At 28.6% G+C, this 27,136-nt stretch overlaps 1 protein-coding gene across 1 annotated transcript; it reads right to left on the reverse strand.

Moving 5' to 3' along the window:
• Window positions 1-9,702: 9,702 nt before the first annotated feature.
• Window positions 9,703-10,875, reverse strand: LOC113375017 (maternal protein exuperantia-like). The gene has a single exon (XM_026614970.1). It carries the CDS (start codon window positions 10,873-10,875, stop codon window positions 9,703-9,705), a length of 1,173 nt encoding a protein of 390 aa, XP_026470755.1.
• Window positions 10,876-27,136: the final 16,261 nt, after the last annotated feature.

A 27,136-nucleotide genomic window follows, 5' to 3' on the forward strand; every position in this document is an offset into this window, starting at 1 on the left:
CATGAGTTGTTTTCAAAACCGTTTAATTACGGTACGGTAAGTTCCAGTAATTTGCCTTAAGGCACGATGCCATGCGCCCCACTAGCTTTCTATACCGTTATCTTTAACAAAAATATTTTTGCGGAAAATTTAGTAGACAATTTGGAGCGTGGTGGTTAAAACGCAACAATATGCTTTTGACATGTTTTTTGAAAGATTCCGTCATCGCTACAGTTTTGTTTTTACGACACAGAAATGTTTGGAGCATAAAAATTCTGTTCCTGATAGTACTATTTCAATATGCCGTCATGCTTTGTAGCCGGAGTTACCATAAGCTTTAAAACAGCAGAGTCGCCCTTATAAAATATTTTTATTTGGATGTATTTACGTTTCAGAAATTTTATTGCCCGTATCGTTTCGGTTTACATATATACCTACATAAAATAGTTTTTCTATGCTTTTCTACTTTCTTCTACTTTTGCAGAATATTTTGACTGATATCGAAAAGGATCTTGTGTGATCAAATTCAGTAATCGGTTTCTCTATAAAATAGAGGTTAGCAAGGTAAACCTTCTAACTTCTCTCTCATCCACTTATAAACAAATAAATAACCGATAATTGAGTTATTTTTATTTGTTAAATAGAATTTCTTGAATGCACGACTGTATATTACAAATTTAGCATTTTGAAAAAAAAAAACTATCTCTTATGACGTACCTAATGCATACTTTACTTCTATATTTTGTTCTGTTTTAAAATACACTTCACGTGAGTTTTGCTTTCTTATTTAAATTCAAATATTTTAAAGATTATTTTGGATAAAAATAGAAGTGTGATTTCACAAAGCTTGTCTGGCTAACTTTGAACAATAAATGAAATTAGAACCAAACATCACTATACGATACTTTAGGGATCTTTTTTTTTTTAAGTCAATCCATACATAATGAAAACCCTAAAAAATTACAATAATGCATCAAAAATAATCTTGAACAATACTAATAATTTATCAATTCATTCTTTCTTACATTTACAATGGCATTTCACACGGCATGAAAATCTATTCTCGCGTCAGTATTTTTAATAGTGGTTGCATGGAATGGAAATAAACATATACGAGTATTGTCACCGTTGCAAGATCGAAAATATTTTCACAAATAATTTACATCTAGAGTATTTTACATCGCGCGGAGCTTTATAATAAAATTGTATTGGAAACAGTCACGTTTCGAAAATAAAGTGACTACGCGGGCATTTCACAATGTGGAGCGTTCGTCTGTTTCCACAATTTTTATAGCGCAGCAGGTAGTATACGCCAAAGATTTATACTGCCGAAGATTCGAAGCACTTGATTCAAAATTTTGATAGGAAAATTCTATTGGCTGTTTATTCAAACGTACTAGACAATGTATTTAATAATTTACACTTAGATTTTTAGATTGGGAATAAAGTTTAATTAATTCTCTAACAAATGAGTCATTGTGACCTGGAGATTTTTTTTGAAACGCAGAAGAGTTCATAATCAATTTCAACCCTTCAAACATTTTAGTTACTTAGGGAATGTGATTTTATTATGCAAGTTTTTCAATATATAAGAATCTATTTTTCAACTTTTTGCAGAGTAAGTGATAGTAATCGCAAAAAAATTGAAAAAAAATCCAAATATTTGTATGCTTGAAAGATTTCTGAACATTTTGGCATGCCCTAAAAATGGATTCGTGGTGTGTAAATTTAATATTATCAACTTTTTGGAACGAGTTTGGAAACTATATTATGTAGATAATTTGAAACTTGGTCGCGAGTATATTTGTGTATTTTTTTGGAGATTATTTTATCATGCGATGTTGAAAATAAAATTGTTGAAAAAAAGATGTTTTGCAATTCATCATTTATTATTTCCGATAATATCATTTTCAAGTGAAGTTTTATAATAACTTTTTATTTAAAGCAACTCATTAATAACTAAATCCAATTTGAATTTATAATTATATTGTAAAACCAAACTAATTATATCACAACAAATAACACATATCAAACAAACAACTATCTAACTATGTTCAGTAAAACTCCGAGATAAATCATCATTATAGAAATGCATTTTTTGCTATTTTTCAAATATTGTAACCTGTTTTTTTTACCCTATATGCGGGGTAAATTGGACGATTTAATTTTAAAGGGATTTAAACAAATACTTTTTATGGATTTTTAAACATTGTCATTTATCTCCCAATAGCAACGTTGTGAGAATCAAGATGATGGCTAGTTATTTTCCACTCTATTTTCAAATACTGTTGTTAAAAAAATTCAACTTTACTTGTTTTTGAGATTAGTAGTGGACGTTTCTGGTAGAGATTCAACTAGAGCAATTTTAGTCTATATTTTTTATTTTCAAATGCCTCTATGAATTTATATCATTTGAAAAATATCAGAAGTAAGCTATTGAATTTCTTAAATTTGTTATTTATTATCAGCTAAATTAACTTAAATACAATCTTCTATATTTTTGGAAAAAAATCAAGTTTATGATTTAGCACATAAATAAAGCAATTAATAATACTATTAGTTATATTTTAAGCTCATGTTTGCAAATGACCTTAATGATATTGCTCTGCTGAATGTAACTGCTGTCTTTCAAATGTACAAATCACGGTATATGCTGATAATTTGTGAACTCTTATACTGGGGTTTCATTGTTTTGTCAGTGTACCTGAACGATTTGTGAACTGGAAAATAAAATATGGTAAAACCAATCCAATTGGTTAGAAACATATAATTTAGGTTGTGAATTATATTAAAGTAAAACTTCTTTAGGCGCGACATGGGTGTAAATCCGTACAAATGCAACGGAAGTGAGTTACGGCAAGGTCGAGTGCCAATGATTCGTCATTCGCACTCGATGAGATCATTTCTATACCGTCGATTCTTTGTATGCGTTCTGCGAGGCTTCTTTGTATGCGTGACTTTACCCGTGCGTACATAGATGAGGGAACGTGCGTACGTCACCGAAAGCGTGAGCATGTTCATTTTTCGATTACATTTTAAGGTTGAATATTAGTACAAATCTTGAGTTAATAAAACATGTGTGGATCGGAAGAATATTTTATCCCCATAAAAATTATAGTGCAAATAATAAAGCAAATGAAAAACCTGTGCCGTGTAAGAAACGTAAGTTTATTGAAGTAATTTATATTATTTATGGTTACTATATATTTTTGAGGTTATCAAAATGGAGATTATTTCTATAGGCAAATCCTAATTGCAGATCGTGTCGTATTTGAAGTATGACTTTAATTACATTATTGTTTTCAAATATTATAAATATTTTTAATGCTAATATAAATATATAATTTATAATTTATTATTATATGAATATAATGGTTGACATTATATTTATAATGCATAATGGTTGACATTAAAAAATGTGTGCGTCACGAGTGTTTTCATATTACTGATGAACGTTATTCAAAATTGTTATATGTTATATTACAAATAAGTTTTACTACAATCGCGTGTGAACTTTACGCGCACTCTTTTTTTTTCTTAGTTTAATAATAATAGAGCAGTAATCGTAGATTTTAATTAGAGATATTCCACAAATGTATCATACTACTTCAGTATAGCACATAAGAATTATCAAAGAGTAGTGTCCGATATCAAGTAACAGTTTGTAAGCATATTTTAAACATCTTATTCTCTTTTTTCTTATCCTTTTTTCTGTTCGTTACCAGCAATATTTCACAAAATCGCACTGTTTAAATGATATCAAAAGCGAGCACTATATTTACTGTACTCGTTATATTTAATTAAATAAATCGACAAGGTTTCTGCGTACGACACGATTCCACTATTCTAGCAATTGCAAGACGTAGCGTTCTGTAACGTTACAACGGAAATTACATGGTGCAACTGCGCTACTCTCGTTGAACATTGCGCTTCGGGTGGGATATTGTTAACAGTCCTTACATTGTCAACATTTTTATTGTTCAAAGTAACACTTAAAATGTACAATTTGGAAATGTTAAAATTTTTAGTGTTTTTTTTAAGTTTTTAGGTCGGCGATTAATTTGGCGCGACGACTAACATAAGTTAGTCGTCGCACAGTAGAATTTGAACATATTACATAATGTAATATGTTCAAATGTTACTGTGCTACCCTTGAAAACTTTGACTGAAATGAACATTCATGTAATTTGCAGTTCGACGTTTTCATTAGCAGTAATTATTGACTAGTTATCGATGTCATTTTAAATTGTCAACCCGTCGACACCCGTACACACATGTTATGCGTGTTAAATTAAAAAAATAGGATAATTTCTCTAACTGGTAGAGGATTCAGGTGTTCTAAATAGAAATAAGCCCTCCGGCAACAAATGGTTCTATTATATCCATCGTTATATTTTAGGCAATGCAAAGTCCAATTTTCATATTTTGAAATATTCTATCAGAATCATGTAACTCTTGAGAAAATAAATCTTGTATTCTGTAATCTTGTTTCATAGCTTGTGCGATACAGGTTAATTGTTATTATAAGTTGAAGTTGTAAATTGTAAATTCTCTTGTGACAAGTTTTACTCCGATGTTACAAAATAATTACATCGACAAATAGTTCATTATAATAAATTTTTTAATTCAAAACAACTATTGACTAATTGTGCTTTATTGTATGTCGCACAAATAACATTGTATTTATATTATCATAAAAAAGCATTATTGTAAGGTATACTTGTAATCACAATAATCATAATAAAAAAAAAATTTTTGATGCTATAAGCAAGGTGTTGATATTATTTTCATGTGGCTACGTGTAGACCGAAAAAAAAAATTTTTCCGCTTCGTACTACACCAATCATGCCATTATTAACTCAACCTAATTACTTGAATGTCACTTAAAATAAATTGATTTTATAATGTTCAAATTGATTACACTCAAATCATAACAATACATTTTTTTAATGACTTAAAAATTAATGTTTTTTATCTAAAAACTTCAAAAATTAAAGGTTGTATCATGCATCTACCAAAGGGTCACTTGATGATTTTTTGTGAAATGAATTATAAACCCATAACTGTAACCTATAATTTGCAAATTATTTTGCATTTTATAGGAATTAACTTCATCACACCGTTATGTAACTCGACACAACCGTAAAAAACGATGGTAATTACATTATCGAGATTTTTATTGCTAAAAATGCTTATAATTGTTGATATTGAAATACAAAGATTCATTCAAAATGTGTAGAATTTGTTTATTTTATATTCAGTCTTCATTATTTTATTTCTCAGAGAACGTTTCTTTCTTCATCTTTAATTAATATACCTTAAATGAAACACCAGGCTTCACTTATTGGAGAGAACTCTAGTTAATTATTTCTTTTTTTTCCTTTTCTTTAATATAATTATTATTATTTTTTATTTACTTATTTATTTATTCATTATTATTATTATTATATTTTTTATTATATTTTTTTTCTCCTTTGTCACTATAGCTTATAAGATAAATTGTATCTTGATTGCTATAAATAAATAGATATAAAAAAAAACTTTAATTAATATATTATTTTTGTGTATAACAAAAATTCATTTATCATAAAGTTTTATAATGAAGTTTATAAAATTAATTTCTATTCTGATGATGATCAATTGCCTTTACTTCACTAGTTGCAATTGCAAGCAAAATCTCTAGATTGTTTTGCAAGTGAAACTCTTGAGAACATTTTTCTTACAAAAACTCACAATTTGTAGTTAATGAAAAATAATGAATCTGCATTGAGCAAATTATTTTTTATCCTCGAATTTTGTATAGATGCTATACAAAATTCACTATAAATGCATTTTACTCTGTCATTTATTAAATTTTTGGTTTATATCGTTAGTATTTCATGTTATATAATTCATCTTATTTTTCTTACATACGGCATGCTTCTAGCAAGGATTAAACATGATACTTGTATATTAGCCAGACTTAAAAATCCCACGCTATTTTCTGTAATACTCTGTTGAATAGTGGAAAATAAAGTAAAACAAAATTTTATCTAAATACACGAGTATCGCTTGTAAGAAATTCCAGAAACTTCTAAACGCGTTGGAAATGGTGAACATAATTATATGTTTTATATATGTGCAAGCGATTATATGTGCTTAAGCTTTTACTAATTTTTCATTTCCTTGACACAGAAAATAATCTTATAACAAAGATTTTATACTCTTAACTGTGTTTTCATATGGTGATTGATTTTTTTAAATTAGATATGAAGTTTCATTGTAATAGATTAGTAAAAATTATTTTGACATGAAAACAGCTAAGAGGCAAATAGTTCTGATCTCCTCTTGTTAATTTTGAAGGAATAATACGAAATAATACCTATATAGTTCAACTAATAATACCTATAATTCAAATAATATATAGGTATCATTCGTTCAACCAATGCGAAATACAACTTTCATGGTAACATTTTTTATAAATATCACACTACTTATTATTGATTTGGCATTTTATCGGAGGTATTTCTCAGCAGAGTTGGTATAATAATTGTTCTAATTTATCACTTGTAAAATAGCTTTTGTCAGTCTAATTTAATTTTATTTACTATTTTTTATTACTTTCACCTTTATCAGTATAAAGATTTGGTTGATTCTTTTACCTCACCCACGTGTAAGCTCTTAAATAAAAAAAACAACACATCTTATAAAAAATTAAATGACGTATACTTAAAAATTATATTCAGCTATTATAAACTAAATAAGAGCTCAAAACCAAAAAAACCAACAAAAAAAAAACACTTTTGATTCACTGATAGCGGCATCGTAATAACTACGGCATTAGCTGGTTAAAAATCGTTTGCCTTTTACTTTAGACTAAAATTGTTGAAATATTCTATACTTGTTTTTGAGATAATGGCGGTGGATCATTTTTGCCAGCGGAACTTTAAGCCTCGCTCTAACCAATTTTTTATAGTAAAATACTCGTTTGCCCTCTTACTTGGTAAAACTTTGTACAATGATTAACAACTATTCTTAAAAATTGTATATGGAAGAAAAAATACTGATGTTCATAAAAACGATTTTTTTTATTATTGATTTTTGAACAGCAATCAGAACCTTACGTCCTATGAGCTGTTGGGCTGAAACTTTTTCTTACTCCGTATTTTTTTCAGATGGTAACCCAATGGTTAATCCATCTATATTTGATGATTTTGTTATTAGAATTAATCTAATAGGGCTGACATTTTATTGGTGCAGCAATGCCGGGCAAGGGTTATTTTCACTTGAAAACATATTGCTATCTACATTTTCAAGTGAAAATCGTTGTCACTGTTGCCTGACAACGGGCTGCTCGAAGTGGGTATCGAACCCGGGACCTCTGAAACAAGTCCCGTCGCTCTTAACCGCTTACCTACGGGCGAGCCCCATAAAAATGATAAAAGTAATTTTACAGCCATATTTGCTTTAAATATCGTCAACGTTTACCTCTTTTTCCAATTAAATCCGTTACTTCTTTGTCCACAGAACAACGGATTTAAATTACGTAACTGCTCGACAACGCGATAGTTATTTTTTTTCCAAACATAATAACTCTCTGCATGTGGATTCCTGTTGCATGTGTACAACTACACCGTTCTCTGCAAAGAACTGCGCTTCATAAAAGAATATAAAGTAAAATGCAGGAAACACAATGTTATCAGTTCATACCCTTTTGAGGGTGTTCTTAGTTTTTTACTCGAGCCAAGTAGCATATCACAAAAACCGAGAAGCAGATAAAACGTCAAGTCGGGATCATGTCAACTTTTTTTTGAACTCTGAATAATTAAATGAAATTTTTATGGAGTTCTAGAATACTTTGTTATAAAGAACGTATGGCATTACGTTCTACTTTGTTTTATGTTTGTTGACTTAATGTTACAATTCAAGTTACGATAGCTGACAGTTATCTATTTGTGTATAAAGGGTATGGCGGGGCACAAAGGTCCAATTTGATTTTGAGTAAGTACATTGTGAAATAGCACATATCACTCAAACAACTTTCTGACTATGTTCAGTAAAACTCCCAGCTAATACATTATTGCAAAAATGTGTTTTTTGTGTTTGTCACCTGTTCTTTTTACCCCATAGACAGAGTAAAATGGGACAGTCAGAGGGATAACAGGTGCAATGTTTAATATTATTTCTAATTTTAAAGGGATTTTACGAATTAATAGCTACATTATTCAAACAACGTATATTTTTTACAGATATAGCACGGTATATAACATTGATCTGGTATTTTGTCAGAAATAATCATCAGAAAAGTTTGAATAACTATTTAACTTTTGAGAAATTGTTTTTTTTTCATCTTAATTTACTTTCATTACCTTAATTAACTTCCCGTAGGGCAAGTTATAGCAATCGCAAAAAAAATAGAAATTGAAAATTTTCATAAATCTTTACGTTTCAAAGGTTGCTGAATATTTTGGCATACCCTAGAAAAAATAGATATATGTGTGTGTGTGCGGATACAAATTTTCGTCGACGATTTCGGGAACACCGATCAACCGATTTGAATAATTCAAAAAACATTCGATTCGTATTGATAAGAAGACTTGCTGATTAGTTTTTGGCAAAGGCAGGAATAGCCGTTCCGAAGATACGGGGAAAAAAGTACGAAAAATGGTAACTCAGTTTTTAAGAGAACGGAGCGTCCGAGTTTAATAATTCAAAAAACATTTTACTTGTATTGACAAGATGAAGAATTGATCAAATTTTCATGAAGGCAAGTCTAGCGGTTTCGGAGATCTAATTAAAAAAGTAAAAAAATGTCATTTGGCGGTCAAAAATGATCATTAGACATATGCACATCAAATTCGGAGATATTTCATAGAGATTTTAACAATAAGTATAAATTTTGTTTACATTCCTATTGGTTCCGCACCAGTGTTTATCCGTTAGACGGCGACGCGGCACTTACGTGCTTCGAGATTTCGTCTCTATGCAGTTAAGCAGTACGATTGCATTGAAAAAAGGTCAGAATTTACAAAAAATGTCAAAATAAAAAAAACTTTTTTTTTAATTTTTCCAAAAAATATAATTTTTTGTCAAATTTATAGTTTCTCAAAAATTTAATTTTTTCGAAGTACATTTTTTTCAAAAATATTAATCGTTTTTAAAAAAATAATAATTTTTGGTACGGGAAGTTCCAGCAATTTGCCTTAAGGCACGATGCCATGCGCCCCACTAGTATTTACTTTTTATCACATTGCACAATAAATTGCAGTATTCCCTTATTACAACATTATGAATTTTCAGTTGAGAAATTAAACAATTCATATTTTCTCAAGTAATTTCAAATGTACAGTTTTTTATAAATTCATGCATTCTGGAAGATAAATAAAACATCTTAAGATTATATTAAGAAAAAGTTTAATGAATATAAGGCACAATTTAAAATACTATTCAAAAATACCCATTTAGTAAATCCAAACCGATAAATTACAATCCATATGAACATAATCTATATGACTTCTGGATATTAACAAAAACTGAATTTATAAAAAGTTTTGAGCTAAAAATGTATCATAAAACTTTACAGCTCTAAATAAAAACAAAATAATGTTATACATTAAGATTTCTTAAATCAACTTTAAAAAATATGAAATATGATTATTTGAATGGGTTTTATTAAAGTATATCAAACTCATAACTACATACCAACATATGTATATCAAAAATCAAGTTTATCTGGCATTCAAATTATATAGTTTTCACAGTTTTATTCTTTAAAGGAGAAGTTGTTCTAGTTGTGTCAAGAGACACAGCTCCACTATCATCACTACTAACAGTATTCTTTAATTTCCTATTTTCAGTTTTTTTGGGCATTTTTGTATTGGGGAAAGTGGCAGTACGTTTTGGATCAAAATGGGAATCCAATATCTCTAATAAATCATGTTGTTGATCTTTCCTTGTAATTTGCAATTCGGCTAATTCCTTTATTAGGCCTTGTTTTCCATCTGTTTCATATGTACTTTTTATGGTATTATAATCAGATTTGCCTTCAGCCAATATTGATCTTAAAACATTTATGCGCTGAATATCCCGAAAATACATTTTCCCAGCTGCACTAAATATTGGCTGAAATGAACTGCTTCTTTCAGCTACTTCGCGCAGTTCTTTCAGTTCACCTAATTCTACAGAAGTAGGATGAGAATACTGGCGAATTACTTCTACCATGTTGTCTACTATTACACGATTTGGATCTTCAATACCAGCTGCTAAGTCCTTTTGTTCACCTTGACCAAGATGTTGAGCTATTTCCCAAATAATTTTTGCTCTATTTGATGCATTATCGAATTGTTCTTCTCGATCTAGTAAGACTCTGGATAAAACTTTAAGCTTAAAAGACTTCATGGTAGCTGAATATTTCTCTTCGGCTAATGCATGTCCATTTGCAAAACCCTTAACAATTTCATGAAACTTTCCAAATAAATGGTGACGTTGAAGAGCTTCTAAGAGCATGTAAGATACCATTTTCTTGGGTTCATGGAAAATGAGAATTACACCTGCTCCATCTGACTTTGACTTGACTTCGTCAAGCCAATTCAAAAAATCTATTAACCCAAATATTTCTGACTTTGTTCTTATAACCTTATTGTTTATATTACTTCTCAAAACTCTGAAACGGTCATCAGTTGTAACACGAATATTATGTCTACGTCTGGCACTTGGGTTTACATTTGCATAAGGCATTATGTACTGAGAAAATTGGCTAGTTGGAGTGAATGCTGCTATATGGCATATTTCATCTATTAACCTCCGTCCAGTTGTATCCATATCACAACTGATAAGACAGTATTTTCCTGCTGGAAGGCAATTAGGCTTATGCTTTTTGCCTTCAGTAGCCTTCTTCCTCTCTGGTTTCTTAACCATGTTGTCCTTACTTTGATCACCTCTGAAACGTTGACAAATACTTTATTTGTAAGAAAATAGTCAAACAAGATGAGTTGAAAAGTCAATCGTATACTTGTTAAGAGCTTACCGAATCATTGTATATTAATTGAATTATTTACGGAAAACATCCACCGATAAATTAATTTTAGAATGAGATTTTATTTCTATTTCACCGTTTTTGTTTAACGTCAGAATGCGAGTTTGTCATTTGTTTTCAGAACATTTTACAAAAAATATATTCGGCATCATCTGTCTAAATGTTTAATATTGTGAAACTTAATACGCATCAAGCTTTATATTAACCAGACATATCAATATCACTTTGATAGATTTGTCTTTAATTTCTACTTTCATTTAACTTGATCATTTTTTAATCATCATACGGATTAGGAATTCAGAATTAAGTAAGAAAGTAATAGATAATAAAATTCAAATGTAGAGTTACACTCGAACCAATAGAAGTTTTCAACAGTAGGAAAATGTACATTCAAAAATCAAAAAAAAAAATTAAAAAAAAGGACTCTTGTAAACGTACACATGAGTTGTTTATAAAATACGCTCATCGCTCAAGCACTTATAAATTTACAGCATGTATATATAATAATAATCTTCAAAACAATTATTGATTATTTTCATTCCTCGAATATTTAATTACGGCACGGGAAGTTCCAGCAATTTGCCTTAAGGCACGATACCATGCTCCCCACTAGTTTACTGTTTTTTATCGTTCGCACCTTTTCCAGAGGAAATGTTCTGCCGGTCTTTTTTACTCCAGCCACATGCAAACTTGTATAGAGGTCATATAAAAAAACTAACCTAATACTATTGAATCGAACTTACAAATAACAATACATCTTATTAAACATTTAAATAACATATAGGTGATTAAAAATTAGCAACAAAAGAAAATACTTTTGTTATGAATTTTCAAATATTGCCGTTTATCTCCCGATAGAGACGTTGTAAAAATCAAGATGATAAATAGTTATACATCTTTCTCTCGATTTTTAAATATTATTGTTAAAAAAATTTTTAGCTTTACTTGTTTTTGAGATATCGGTGGCAAACCTTTTTATTCGCGGCTCTTCTAGCCCCGCTCTACCCTATTCTTGGGAACTGATATCATTATCACAACGTGGCCATTATTAATTTTAACAATGCTGCCAACTAGAGCAGATTTTTTTTTAATACTAAACTGAATCTTAAATTATTTTATTATTATCTTTTATTATGTACTGAAAACCAAAACTAAATTTACTATTGGTACACTCTATGTATCGGGTGATCAGCGGTGTTGTGCAAATTTTCTACTATGCCAATATGGTATCACAATCTCCGATTTTTCTTTAAAATAGAGATACAAAATGTTTTTAAATGCGAATTATTCTCGAGTTAACGAACAACAAAAAATCTCATAGTAAACTTTTCTGTATCAATTTAGAGACTTAGTTCACGGTTCTAGACCTTCGGATCATTATTATCATTATATAATACCTGTTTTACCCGAGGGCAGTTTTGTGAGTTGAGTTAAACTATAACTTTAATCAGGGAAGTTTAATGTGATACGTTTTCTTCTGCATATTGCTACTCGATATTGTAACCAAATATGGCAACATAATATGGTTGTATATTTTCTTTCAAAAGTGGATATAACTTCTACATAAACAATGATATATATATATATATATATATATATATATATATATACGGGACATCAGAATTTATTTTGAGATATAGTTTCTTCAGCAAAGTATCTTGTTTTGATCCATTGTATGCAAAAATCATATGGGCCTAAGCAACTTTTAAATCGACCCGTCCTATTATAAATATATTAAATGTAATATATATTAAATTCGTATATATATATTAAAAGGCTTCACATTAAAAAAAATAAATATCGTCATGTAAATATGCTACTCTTCTATATAACTACGATGTATTGTAGATTTGTTTCTCTCATTAATAAATATAATTACTACTATATCATCCGGTACTATTGTTTTATATTAACTCCATTACTAAAAATTTAAGAGTTCAATATGTCTATGGAAAATATTACACTCAGGAATATAGTTTACCACTCGTACTAGAACTTCTAAATAACTTCTAGTATAAATAACAATGCAGGAAGCTAGCGCAATGTACCAAATAACTGAACAAACAAATGGCACAGAGCCAGGAAATTCGGAATGTGCAAAATCATTTGCTTTAAGTTTCTAATCTATGCAGCCTCTCTGAATGAAATGCATAAACGCGATATTTTGAATAATATAGTTTAGCTGCTATAAAATAGAAATTTACATAACCAATTTATAATTAAATTCATTTTTGCTAAATAATGTATAGAAATAATCCTATGCAATTATTCGAAATATGATTCAGTTCAAGCAATTCACTTCAGGACGGTTAATAAACAGTTTTAGTTAAGTTGTTTTTTTTGTTATTTATTCTATACAAAGTAGATAAAACTTAAAAATATTTAGATAAAAATTACAAAGCTGAACGTTAATGTCAAAAATATTCAAAAAACATATACAAATATAAGTATAAACTAGCTGTACCCTATCACACATTGCCATGTTATACAATCGATTAAAAATTTACATAAAAATGCAGTTTTGTTATAAATAGTTATTTCTTTATATGAAGGAATTGGGAGCTGCATATATTTTAGTAAATGATACATTAAAAAAATATTTTAAATAAGGTTAAAATAAGTTTGTAGTAAGAGGGTGAAAAATTAGAGTTGCAAAAATATATGAAATCCTTTCTGGGTTTACCTAACAGTTTCCCAAATTTTCACGGCCGTAGGATGTATAGTTTTTAAATGCAAATATATATTCTACGGATTTATGTTTACGTCTTCCCTTATAATTGAAACATTTTCCTCTTCTCGTGCAATTAATTAGATATTCGAAAACATACTGTATAATTTATACGGTTATTTTTTTAAATTTTAAAATGAGGGGCAGCTTGTACATTGAAGTACATAAACAATAAGATACTTTCCTAATCCAATTCGACAAACAAACATCTTTCTAGTAATTAAATATGTATCATATATTTGTTCGGGTAGCAAATTTTTGTGTAGATATAGACGTATAGGAATAAGGTCTTCTTAGGCGATACATCAAATAAGAGGCAAAGATTTATAAATTTATACTAAATTTATCCAAATGATTGACATGAAATTTTCTCTCATCCTCATACTGTCTTACATCAATTTATTTATTTATTTATTTATTCATAAGCAAGCCGTAATCAATAATAATAGATATTATTTTAGTCTCTTGTCAAGATGTGCACAAATCACATAATTTAGCTATGCCATTTATACACTAATTTGCCTTAAACCAAATGTTTTAAAAGAATATTTTTGCAAGAACTTGTAACTACGATAGGCTCCAGCCTCAAAATTAATAATTTAGTTAATATACATTCATTAGTAATTTATGAGAAAAATTCAACTACCATTTGCAATGTTACCTTTACAAAGTATGTTGATATAAAGAAATTCATTTGTATGAGAATAAAAATAATCATAGCGCTAAAAAACACATTTTTAAACATCGCTTATGCCAAAAATCCTATTTGGCCTCTAATCGACGTCCTTTTTCAGGAAATATTTCTTTATTCATGTTTCCTCGTAGTACTTTATATGCCATCTTTCATATTAATATTCGCCAAACAGTCGTAAAAGAATATAGCTTCCTTATCAGTATGTTTTATTACGCGTACATGACACCGTTGCTAATAGTAATTATTTTGTCTAATTTTTTGGGGACAAACCGTATCGTAAAATTGTAGTAAAATATATCTATATAAATTTCGATAGAGAGCTAATAGCAATTCTCTCGAGATAAAAGTTTGATATCAAAGAAGTATAATAAATGAAAAAATATTGTTTCAATTATTTTGAAAAGTTCATATTTTCAAGAATTACTTCTAGATCTTCATTATTTTCTATAATATCTTTTAAATAGAATTATCATTAGATCATACTGATATATATATATGTATTTATAATAATTGCATTGGGCGATACAACGGTAATTGAATTTCAATATCAATACTAACAATAATATTTCTTTGTCAGAATAAAGTTCAATCCATTTTTAGTCGTTGTTCAGGAATCCCACTCTTGCAATAATGTTACGAAATATTCAAAACTAAGGTGTTTTTAAAATATTTGCGGCACTATCATTTTCTGCTATTCATACATTCTGATGCCAAAACATTGACAAAAAATATTCTTCGAAAATCTGCCGAAATAAATGAATGGATTTTTATTATCATTGACAAAAACGAATTGAGTAAAAGACAAAAAAAAATGCTCAAGAAACAATCAAATTGCTATATATAAACAAAATCGCTTATAGAACATATATATATATATATATATATATATATATATATATATATATATATATATATATATATATATATATATATATATTTAAGAAATATAAACTGAGCTCAAATAAAGTGCAGAAATAAAGCGTTATTTGGTTGGTATTGGTTATTTTTAAGGAAGTAGTGAGTTAGGTATTGATTATTCTTTGGTGAAACTAAAAACTGAAAAATAGGGAAAGAGTAGGAAATACTAACATCATTGATTGTAATTACTTTTTTATATACGTTTAGCCCTACATGTCAACTTTCTACTTGTGTATTGGATATTTGAAATGTAAACATCTTTGTGGATATAAAAATCTACTATGAAACAAATTTTATAGTTCTCGGGTTTTTTGAATTGTCATTGTCGTATTTAATTTTTCTCATAAAAGCTCGCAATAAGCGCTTGATAGATATAATTTTAGTTGTGATGCCGTTATGAAAAGTAAATGTGTTTGCTATAAAGAAATTTTAGATTATTGAAGAAAGATTTAAGATATTAGAATTAAAGAAAGATTTAAATAAAAGTTATTTATTAGATTTTCTATGTTCCCGATGCTCTCACTAATGCACCTCCCTCGAAGTGTATAACATTTACGACCATCCGTGAATATGATCAGCTTTATAACATTTTGCTAATAAAAGGTATACATTTCATATGGCATTTGGTGTCAGTACGTCGTAAATGATATAATTAATGTTTTTAATTATTTTGTGTTGTACGATACATATTGGCTGTAAATGATGTTTGATGTGAACGTTATTAAGCATTTGAAAAATACTACTATGATATATATATATATATACATATATATATATATATATATATATATATATATATATATGTAGTATATAAGGTAAAGGGTTAGCTAACACAAATATTATGAATAGTTTACCCACTGCGAACCATGTCACATATAATTCATGGCGCACATTAATAATCTGAAACTAATTTTATTTCAACTGAATAGATGCGGTTTTCCGAAGTGAACTCCCAATATGTATTTTTGAATTATGCCTGTGCGATGCCTAGTAAATCGAATGTTTCAAAAACTCCTTGTTTTCATTGAATGGTTATTTCTATATCCTTTTTTGAGAAAATGTAGAAGAAAAGTCAAATTTTGGAATAAATACACCTACACACTTACATACCTTTTTTAACTGTGGACTCGAATGATTCTGAATGACTTGAAACGTAGAGAAAACATAAAATTACCAAATCTAGCAAATTTGCAAAATTCTGATTTTCTACAAAAACCATACAGGAAGGAGATAATAAATTTTTGGAAAAATTAGAGCCATAGGTTTGTAAAGTATCTAACAGTCTTTCAAAAACTGTTGTATTTACAGCTTTAAATATTCAAGTTTTATATTTTTTCGGTAAGATTGCAATATATGTTTTGCTCTATCTGCAATATTTGTGCATCATTATCGGAATAAACCATCTGTCACTAGTAACACTAACTATAACTGGAATAAACTGTCTATAAACTTTTTTTAAAAAAAAATATTGTTGTAGAAAAAAATTAGCATTTTCGTCAACTAAAAATATTTAAATTAAAATAAACCGAGATCTATACACAAAGAAAACTATAATTCAACTATTATGAAGATATAAAAAATTAAACTGTGTTAGGTGAGTATGATGGTGAAAATTTAGGTCTGCAAAAATAATATAAAATAAATTGGTGAAAAAGTTGATTGATCAACACTTTATGGGTATGAAAAATGCAGTGTGTCCGATTTTGTCATACTGAAAGTGTTTTTAAAAATGGGTCAGTCCGTTTTGGAGGAGAATTGCCACTAACATATATATATATATATATATATATACAACAAATACAATATATTTTGATTTTTTATAATTTACTATGAATCTACACCTGAAAACCTATCAAAAGTGATATAGAGAGCTCTTGACTTCTGTCACGTGTAGAATTCAAATTAAATCACCAATTATTCAACAACTAATTTGTTCTGAACTTTTTGATGAATCTGTTTTGAAACGATACACACTACATTTTAATGGTCGAGAGCAGTATTGCGTTAAAAGCAAATAGTTTTCACCTGATAATTGAAAGTGTATGAGTAACTTCTTGAATTAATAGTGTGGCTTATTGTTAGCAATCACGCAAGTTGGGATAGTTCCGCTTCCGTCACTATGCCACTATGCCATATTGTGCAGCGCAATTAACAAATTAATTGAAGTTAGAGTTGGCTAAAACTGAGCTCTATATAGGAATCAATTTGTTAAATGAATAATATAAGAAACTTTTTGAGAAGCCAATAAAGTGGTATTGTTTGAAATCCTACTTTCAAATTTGAAATATTAATTTACAATGTGAAGGGTAATTTACAGTATGAAAGTTAATTTCTTTAATAGTAAGAAAAAATAGATATCAATATTGTTGTTTTTGGTGTATGTTGAAAATGATGGTTTTATTGAAGAACTTGATAGATTTGTGGTTCTATCAAGCTTTCTCATTTAATTTTGATAGAATTAGAATAAATAATACTTTTATATTTAAAATATAACTACTATTGTAAATTATGATTGATCCAAACAGATTCGCGTTTTTCTATATTGATCTTATTTTTGTTCTATTTATTCACCATGTCACATGTTTCCATTGGCGTAAGCAATCGTTATAACTATAAGATTTATATTATAACTATAAAATTTTAAGAGCGCTTATAAAAACAAGAAATAAATGAGGCTAATTAAAAGTAACAGTCAAATATTCGGTAACAAAACAATAAATGTTTAAAGTGTGAGATAAAAATTTAAAAATTCTTCGTAAATCATGCAGAATTGATGATTTCACACGCCGATTTAATTAATGGGTATATTTTTCATTTATATATTTCATTTCAAGTTAATTTATAATCTCCTTCCCGTATAGTTCTTGTAGAAAATCAGAATTTTGCATATTTTCTAGATTTGGTATTTTGTTTTCTCGACGTTTCAAGTCATTCTGAATCATTTGAGTTCGAAGCTAGAATAAGTGTGCATGTGGTTCTATTCCAAAATTTTACCTTTCATCTGAATTTTCTCAAAAACGGATATAGCGATTTCCAAATTTAATAATAATTCAATGAAAATAGATAAGGACTTGCATCAATGGCAAAACTTTAAACACTGTTGGCCGAGCTGATTTTAGAATTGTAAAAAGAGTGCCAAATTTCGAGAGATTTTGAAAATTTAAAAACCTTTCGAAAAGTATTAGTTAAGAATCGTGCTGATTAGTTTTGTTAAAGATGGGTTGGGACGTTTTTTCGCAATTAATTCTTAAAAAAATAATACTAATAAATTATGATGTAATGTTTAAATTAGACTAACATATTGAAGGTTTAAAAAGTTACTTTATTCTAACAAATCATCAACATTTTGTTAATGGTCCCTGTCAAAATTTCTGAAAACATGACATTTCAAACTGAATTTTAATTTTTTATTAATTGGGTCAATTATACCAGCGAAATTTTTTTAAACTTATTCTAAGCCAGAATGTCATTTACTTTTATTTAATTTAGGTGCCCTAGGCTGGGTATGCAGATGTCGAACTGATTCAATGTGTCTAAATTTAAGGGGATTAATGATAATAATATTAATGATTAATAGCTACATTATTCATCCAATGTAAAATATAAATTTTATAGGCACATTTATACAGAGATAACATTGTATATAACCTTGATCTGGTATTTTGCCAGGAATATTCAATTTTAAAACTGTTTTTTTTACTTGATTTACTTTTTTTTATTATTGATACCTTTGCTAGGTTTAAGTTCTAATTGGCCTTTTTTACCCTATATGTGTCATAAACTAAACAGCGCAGACAAGATAATACTTTTGTTAAAAGTTTTTAACAAAGCTTTTCATCTCCTGAGAGCGACTTTGCTTGTATTAAGGTGATAGCTGGTTTCACATCTTTTGCCTTCTACTTTTAAATATTGTTGTTAAAAAAAAATTATTTTTGAGATATTGGTGGTGGACCTTTCTATTACGCGGACCTATGAGCACTGCTTCAGCCTAAATATAAATTTAGTTATATACTTAATTTCACTATGAAATTTGTTTATTGTAGTTTTTTCAACTAATGACAACTATAGTTCATATAACCGAACCTTATAATCACAAAAATATATAATATTTAGAGGCATTATTAATAATCTTACTGATACAATGCTTATTAAAATTTAATACAACGCATATAACGCTTGCTGCATATATAAATTCATGTAATAATTCTGCATATGACAGCAAAATTCGCTCACTATACTGAATATGTTACAATAATATTAGTTCGAATAACATCAATATCGTAATATTATTCATTTCAATAACATCCTTTGACTCGATATCTAGACTAATATGCAATTTGCTCGTTCATTACTATGACAGAAGAATCGTGTATATAACAAATACAGTTAAAAGCAATTTATTCATGATCGCTTTTGTTCTTTCAACTTTTACTCGAAGCACTTTATTAGAATCTACCCTTGTGGTTACGGGGTATCTTTTCACTAGGGTATTCTGCACAGTGAAAATGCACATATAAAATAAAAGCTAAAGTCAAGCGATAGTACACAATCATCTAGCAAATTATGAAATGCACATTCAACAGTTTGCTTTAATTTAAAGTGGTTTGCTATTAAAACTGTAATTTGTGTAATAAAAGTTTATAGTGCTATCCGTACAATATGGTACCATTACTGCATGTATATTTACAGGGCATATATTTATTATTAAACAAAAATATATGAAAGTTTTAATCAAAGCAAAGACTAATTTTACTTTTATTCTGACAAGATAAGATACTGTCATACAGTACCTACTTATCTTACAATTTTTACTTTAATTCTTGTACAAGACGTTTATTAAATATTTTAGCGTAAAGAATTTTATTATAATATGATTTGTTGTTGTTTAATTGTTTTATAAGATGTATTGTTAATTTTAGATTCAACAATTTTTTTTATATAACCTTCATAAATGTTTACACCTGGGTAGGCTAAAATAGACAAACTGAACCTATACCCCGGCAAAAGTGTAAAAAAAGCAGATAAAAAAGTAAATTAAGTTAAAAAAGATAATAAATACCTATTCCAACTCCGCTGATAAAAGGTTATTTTTTAATATTTATTATGAACCCATTATTATCTCTAAACAAAAATGAAACCATAAAATTTATATTTTGCATTTCTTGAATAATGTAGCTGTTATTTTGTAAAAATTTTCTTAAAATTTAAATACAAAAATTTAATTGTTTGCTTCCTGTCGTTTCAATTTACCCCAATTATAGAGTAAAAAGAACCAGATTACAAATTTTTGAAAAACAACAAAAAAACGCATTTTTGCAATGATGGATTATGTGAGAGTTTTAATGAATATAGTCAGATAGTTGTTTGTTTGATATGTGTTATAATTTGATAATGATTGTTAAACTGTTGAGATAGTTCTTTTGCACCTTAAAGCTAAATTTATTTTACTATACCGGATAAAGTCACTTTATTTGTAAATATGTGCTATATTAAAACTGCACGCCACTTGTAGAATATATTACTTGCTATTCGTAGTAACTTGAGCCGGAACATTTTGGATTCAATTTTTTTCAGTAACATTGTAGAACTTTGGGACAATTTAGTAAGATTAACTTTTAACAATGAAATGGAAATTTTTGTGGTTTTGTCGAATACAATAGTTACAAAAGCATCGAATTAGTTAATTATACATTGTATGTAATGTAAAATATTGAGTACTATGAGGAGAAATGTTGCATCAATAAATGTTGTAAGAAAAAAAAATAAATTAAAGATGTTTTTATAAGTTATTTGAACATATACTCAACGAGAAGAGGGTCGTGTCCATTTGTATTACAATACATTATTTATATGATAACTTTTTATGGTGATAATAAATAATATAATATATAACAAAATAATTTTGCATCCTATAGATGTGTATTGCAAATAATCAGTTTTCTGGGCGAATTTTGTTCATTGCCCTTTTCTACGTTAATGCGCTTTTAGGTTTACATTTTTTTCGTTCACATTATCTTCTCGTATGTTTGACACAAAATTAAATAAGTTTTTTGATAGAATCTCATATACCAGACAGCTGGAAGAAAAGTAAAATAAAAAGTAATTTGAACATTTGTCTACGTGGATTATCTGTCTTTAAACACAATGTCAATGCGGTCTACAGCTCATGTTAATGTAGAGCCCTGCTGCATGCAATAATCTTCAGGAACTTCAACTTTCTCCCTTAGGACCCTCTTTCAAAATATGTATAGATAAGCTGCTATGACGACTGTCACTTCTGTACCCTGAAAAAAAACGGACCCAGTCTTCCCTATTTCATTCCAAATAACATCTGTGGTGATATCTTAGTTGCAGACATCTAAATTTTTCTTTAGCTTTAACAATCTTACAGAACAATATCGTGTTCCATCCATTTGAAAATGGGTTAACATTTATAATTTAGTAAATATTTTTGTTAAATTTTTGCGAAATCCTTTACGTGACAGCCTGTCCATACAATGAATTCGATTTAATATGATTATAAATTTAATTATTGATATATATTACCATTTCGCAATAACGAATTGTATGTAGATGCATGAAATGGACGCTTTGCGGTAGCGGTATTGTCATACGCAATACGTTTATTATCGTGTTGGCATGTGGGACCAAACAGCATAGATGGGAAGCTGGTCATTCCTCAGAAAGGACCATGTAATTGAACTTCACAGAGGCGTAGAGCAAAATCTAAATGTTTATTTGTGAAACGAGACATTTCGAATAGAATAATCTTGAATTTATGGCGGGATTAGCTCACAGAGTAGCGTTTCCGATTCAAACGCTGGAGGTTCTGAGTTCGAATCTCCGCCAAGAAATTGAAAAATATTAAGTAGTTAATCTGGAATTATAATAGCATTATGTATTGTAATAAAAATGTGTATGTAAAAATAATCAGAATGTATAAAAGTAAGAAAAATTTAGAAAATGAAATGAGAAATATAGTAGAAAAAGAGAAAGTGTATAGAAGACGAAATGAGAAGATAGTAAAGAAGAAGAAAGAAGAATGAACATAAGTTAAGAAGTATATAAAGAATATGATTATTTGGAGAAGATAGTATAATATTGAAAATTGTATAAGATATATGATTGTATAGAATAATGTAGGTGGCTAAATGCTCGAGTAAGCGAGGCCAATAAAATAAAATAAAATAAAATAAAAAAAATTGAATTTGATTATTTGAAATTTTGCTTGAAATTATTTAATATTAAATTGTTCAATTTAAATTTTTCTAAAATTTAAATACTTACTTCTAGAAATTTATTCACTATGATGGTGAGTTTATACTTTTTTAAACAACAGTTATTTTTCACAATTAAATAGTTAAAATATTTATCACTCGACGTACTTGGTGAGGCATCTGTTGCTTTAAAATCTTAACGACTCAATTGTAGTCTCTATAATTTGATTAATTAGAATTAAAATCAGGAAATCACCTAATATGTTGTTTAGTTTAGGAGACCTTAATAAATATAATTGTTAGGTATCGGTTTTGTAATTGTCTTGTAATTGTCTTGTAATTGTAGATGTAATATACAATTGTTAATTTTAAGTTAAAATTCATATTTTTTTCTATATAACCGTTATAAATCGTACATGTGATTGGGGTAAAAAAGCATCAACTGATCTTTAAACTTCGCAAAGATGTAAACAATAAAAAAGTACACAAAAATGTAAATTTAACTCAAAAAACAATTTTACAAAAAATTAATTAAAATAATTCTATTATAATTAGAAAAATAGTAAAAAAACATATTTCTATAATTAGGCATTATCTGAGAATTTTATATTTACTGAACATAGTATAATAGTTATTTGTGTTATGTGTTTTGTTGTAATTTAATTAGTTTAGGCAGTATAATTACTTAAAGACAAATTAGAGCATTTTAACCCGACCTACCCTATTCTAGTCTAGACGCATGAATTTTTTGTATTTTTTTAAAGGCCGTGAGAAGGTAAATATTTTTACTATCGTTTAGGTAATTAAATAATAATTTAAAAATACAGAAATAAAATAAAAATTAGAAAAGTCATAAATCTAGCTAGCAAAATGGTAGTGGGTCTCAAAAATTGTCACGTACCCATGATAGGGGTAAACCTTTCAGAATTTGAAGAAAAAAATATCTAGAATATTGTCGCATTTGTATAAACAGCGGACAAGAACAAAGATTTTTCTTTCGCAAATAGCGACTGTAAAAACATTTTTTTTTAATATTGTCGTATTTTTTTAAAATGGTAAAAGTTGAAATTTGGGGATGAGCTTAGTTTATTCATGATGAAAAGTCTATAAAGAAGAAAAAAATTCAAGTAAATCAGTTCAGTACAAGTTGAGAAATCGTGGGTACCGTATCAAAAAAGATAGTTTTAAGAAAAATGTGTTTAAAGTTTTAAATAAACTATGTAATTCTTCATTACGTGTCTAATCAACTTGATTATACGACGTTCATTTACTATGTATTATCCTTTAGCCGAAATTACATATATACATATCCTACAGGTAAATAGAGATCGGACACTTTACCCTGTGACACATATGCATCTAATCGATTCCTACCGCCAGCAATTTACTACAAATCAATGACTATGTGAGGGAAAATCGCAATCACAAGGTAAGCTTTTGTTATTTCTAGTAATTTTAAGAATACATTTGCACGAGGTACGGCTTGACTTTTTAACGCGTTTCATTGTTTAGTAGAAGAAATGTTTAAAGAACGTTGTTTGTAACAATCGCATTATCCTTTACCGAGGCCCACTCTAATTTATTTATTATCGCTGCTGCTTGTGAAGCTAAACAACAGTTTCGACGCATCGGCCGCGCAATTAACGTGCGAAAATAAATCGCAAAGCACCGGTCGGCTGACTGACCGCCGCCGTCAAATTGCAGCGTATTCGTTTACGGCAGCAACCGTCGTATAAATCATTCCCGAAATGGACATTAATTTTTGATTGCTGCGGGATTGCCAAAAACTAACGCCCAAACGGCACCCTACATTGTTGCACGTGTCACATCGCACGCAATAACCGCGACGTGACCGCACGAATAAAACTCGCTATTTATTTATCACGGATTTTCTGGAATGGCATTAACGTCGAAAAACGTTGTTCATGTTATTTTTATCAAAATTACCGAACTCACGTACAAGCGTGAAGATTGCTTTCCAAACATTTAAAATTCTTTTACGCAATTGTGATAATATTTTGGCTCGGCTCGTGTTGATACAATAATAAGTATAATTGAATCGTATCTTGAAAATTTGATTTAATATTATTAAAATGTTAGATTATTATGACGAATAGAGCTAATTATGTAGAGAATACAGATTTATAAAATATTGGTTTTAAACCAAGAAGCAAAACGAGTGGAAAGTGTCAACTTCCCGAAATGTGTAATAATTGACCTATAATTAGTCAACTAAAATGAGTCAAATATTCAGATAAAATTTGTAACTGTTTATTTCAAAAATAAAGTTTTCGCTTCCGCTTCCACTTAATTCTAAACATTGGTAATTCCAAATAAATTTTCTCAAACACATTTAATTTTCTGTAATTATATTAATTATAGTGCACAGGCACGTGTGCTTGTATGTCCTAAAACTGTAGCCTATTATTATAAATTTTAATTAATTTATATAATTAAACTAATTTGTAGAACGCCACTATTTTTTTCAAAGGTTGATGATTTTTTAAAAGTAAACTTTTTACGTAGGGCCGTATTATTTTAGTATGTTTTATAAGGCCATATCTGTTACCAAAAACAGTTTCATAAAAATTGTCGAAAGAAAAGATCTTAGATAACCGTGTCTTTCTGACTCAGCTTCATAACACACAAGTGACGTTGCAGTTTTTGTGTAAAACGCCTGAATGCACAGCAAATAAACGACATTTTGACATTATTGAGTATAATTCAGTAGTATAATATATGCAAGTTGAACCATAACATTGGCATGTTATGCAGCGGAATCGGTCCCTAAGTCTCGTTTATTATGTATATATTCGACTTTGGTAGATCAGCCCACTTGGCATACTTGCAAACCTCTAATATTTTATTAAGAATTTTATTCTGTGACCTATGCAAAATGTTTGTTGATTTGACTTGAGCTACCCCGAAGAAAAATGCCGTATGTTGTCCATATTGACTTTAAGTCTATTTTAATTTTATATACCACAATCTTCTAAATTGTTGGAACGTACTTCGTTCCTTATGTTCGTTTATTATGTGATTTTCCAGGTCCAAAGTCTGGCCAAATGTTTAAATTCATAACAAAGCGGATTTTGTTGAAACTTTTAGGTAATGAATTTATAATGTCTTGTTTTCTTTTCATTCAAAGCTTATTCATTAGCATTACGTTTCAAAGGTTTCTGAATATTTTGGCATACTTTAGAAAAAAATGATGTAGGTGTATGTGCGTGCGTGTGTGTGTGTGCGGATACAAATTTTCGTCGCAATTTTGGGAACACCGATTTGAATAATTCAAAAAACATTCGATTCGTATTGATAAGAAGACATGTTGATTAGATTTTGGCAATGGCAGGTCTAGCCGTTCCGAAGATACGGGGCAAAAAGTACCAAAAATGGTAACTCAGTTTTTAAGAGAAAAAGGTCCGATTTTAATAATTCAATAAACATTTCACTTGTATTGACAAGATGAAGAATTGATCAAATTTTCATAAAGGCAGGTCTAGCGGTTTCGGAGATCTAATGAAAAAAGTAAAAGAAAAATGCCATTTGGCGGTCAAAAATGATCATTAGACATATGCACATCAAATTATTAGATATTTTATAGAGATTTTAAAAACAAGTATAAATTTTGTTTACATTTTTATTGGTTCCGTACCAATGTTTATTTGTTAGACGCGCGACGCGGCACTTACGTGCTTCGAGATTTTGTCTCTATACAGTTAAGCAGTACGATTGCTTTGAAAAAAAAGCTCAGAATTTCCAAAATATGTCAAAATAAAAAAAACATATTTTTTTAAAATTTTTAGAAAAAAAGTAATTTTTTGACAAATTTATAGTTTCTCAAAAATCTAATTTTTTTGAAGTAATTTTTTTTCAAAAATGTTAATCGTTTTTAAAAAAATAAGTTTTAGTATGGGAAGTTCCAGCAATTTGCCTTAAGGCCCGATGCCATGCGCCCCACTAGTATTTACTTTTTATCACATTACACAATAAATTGCAGTATTCCCTTATTACAAAATTATCAATTTTTAGTTGAAAAAATTAAACAATTCGTATTTTTTCAAGTAATTTCAAATGTATAGTTTTTCATAAATTCATACATTCTGCAAGATAAATAAAACATCTTAAGATTATATTAAGAAAAAGTTTAATGAATATATGGCACAATTTAAAATAAAATTATTCAATAATGTCCATTTAGTAAATCCAACCCGATAAATCGCAATCCATATAAACATAATCTGTACGACTTCTGTATATTAACAAAAACTAAATTTATGAAAAGTTTTGAGTTAAAAATGTATCGTAAAACTCTAAATAAAACAAAATAAACAAAAATTAAGATTTCTTAAATCAACTTTAAAAAATATGAATTGTGATTTTTTGAATGAGTTTTACTAAATATATTAAATTCATAACTGCATACCAACATATGTATATCAAAAATCAAGATTATCTGGCATTAAAATTAATTAGTCTTCACAGTTTAATCTGCAGCATTTTTTAAAGGAGAAGTTGTTCTAGTTCTATCAAGAGACACAGCTCCACTATCATCACTGCTAACAGTCTTCTTTAATTTCCTATTT

This window comes from Ctenocephalides felis, unplaced genomic scaffold, assembly GCF_003426905.1.
Source record: "Ctenocephalides felis isolate EL2017-DRISC unplaced genomic scaffold, ASM342690v1 CF-g0.4_SCAFFOLD_01886, whole genome shotgun sequence".
Taxonomy (NCBI): Eukaryota; Metazoa; Arthropoda; class Insecta; order Siphonaptera; family Pulicidae; genus Ctenocephalides; species Ctenocephalides felis.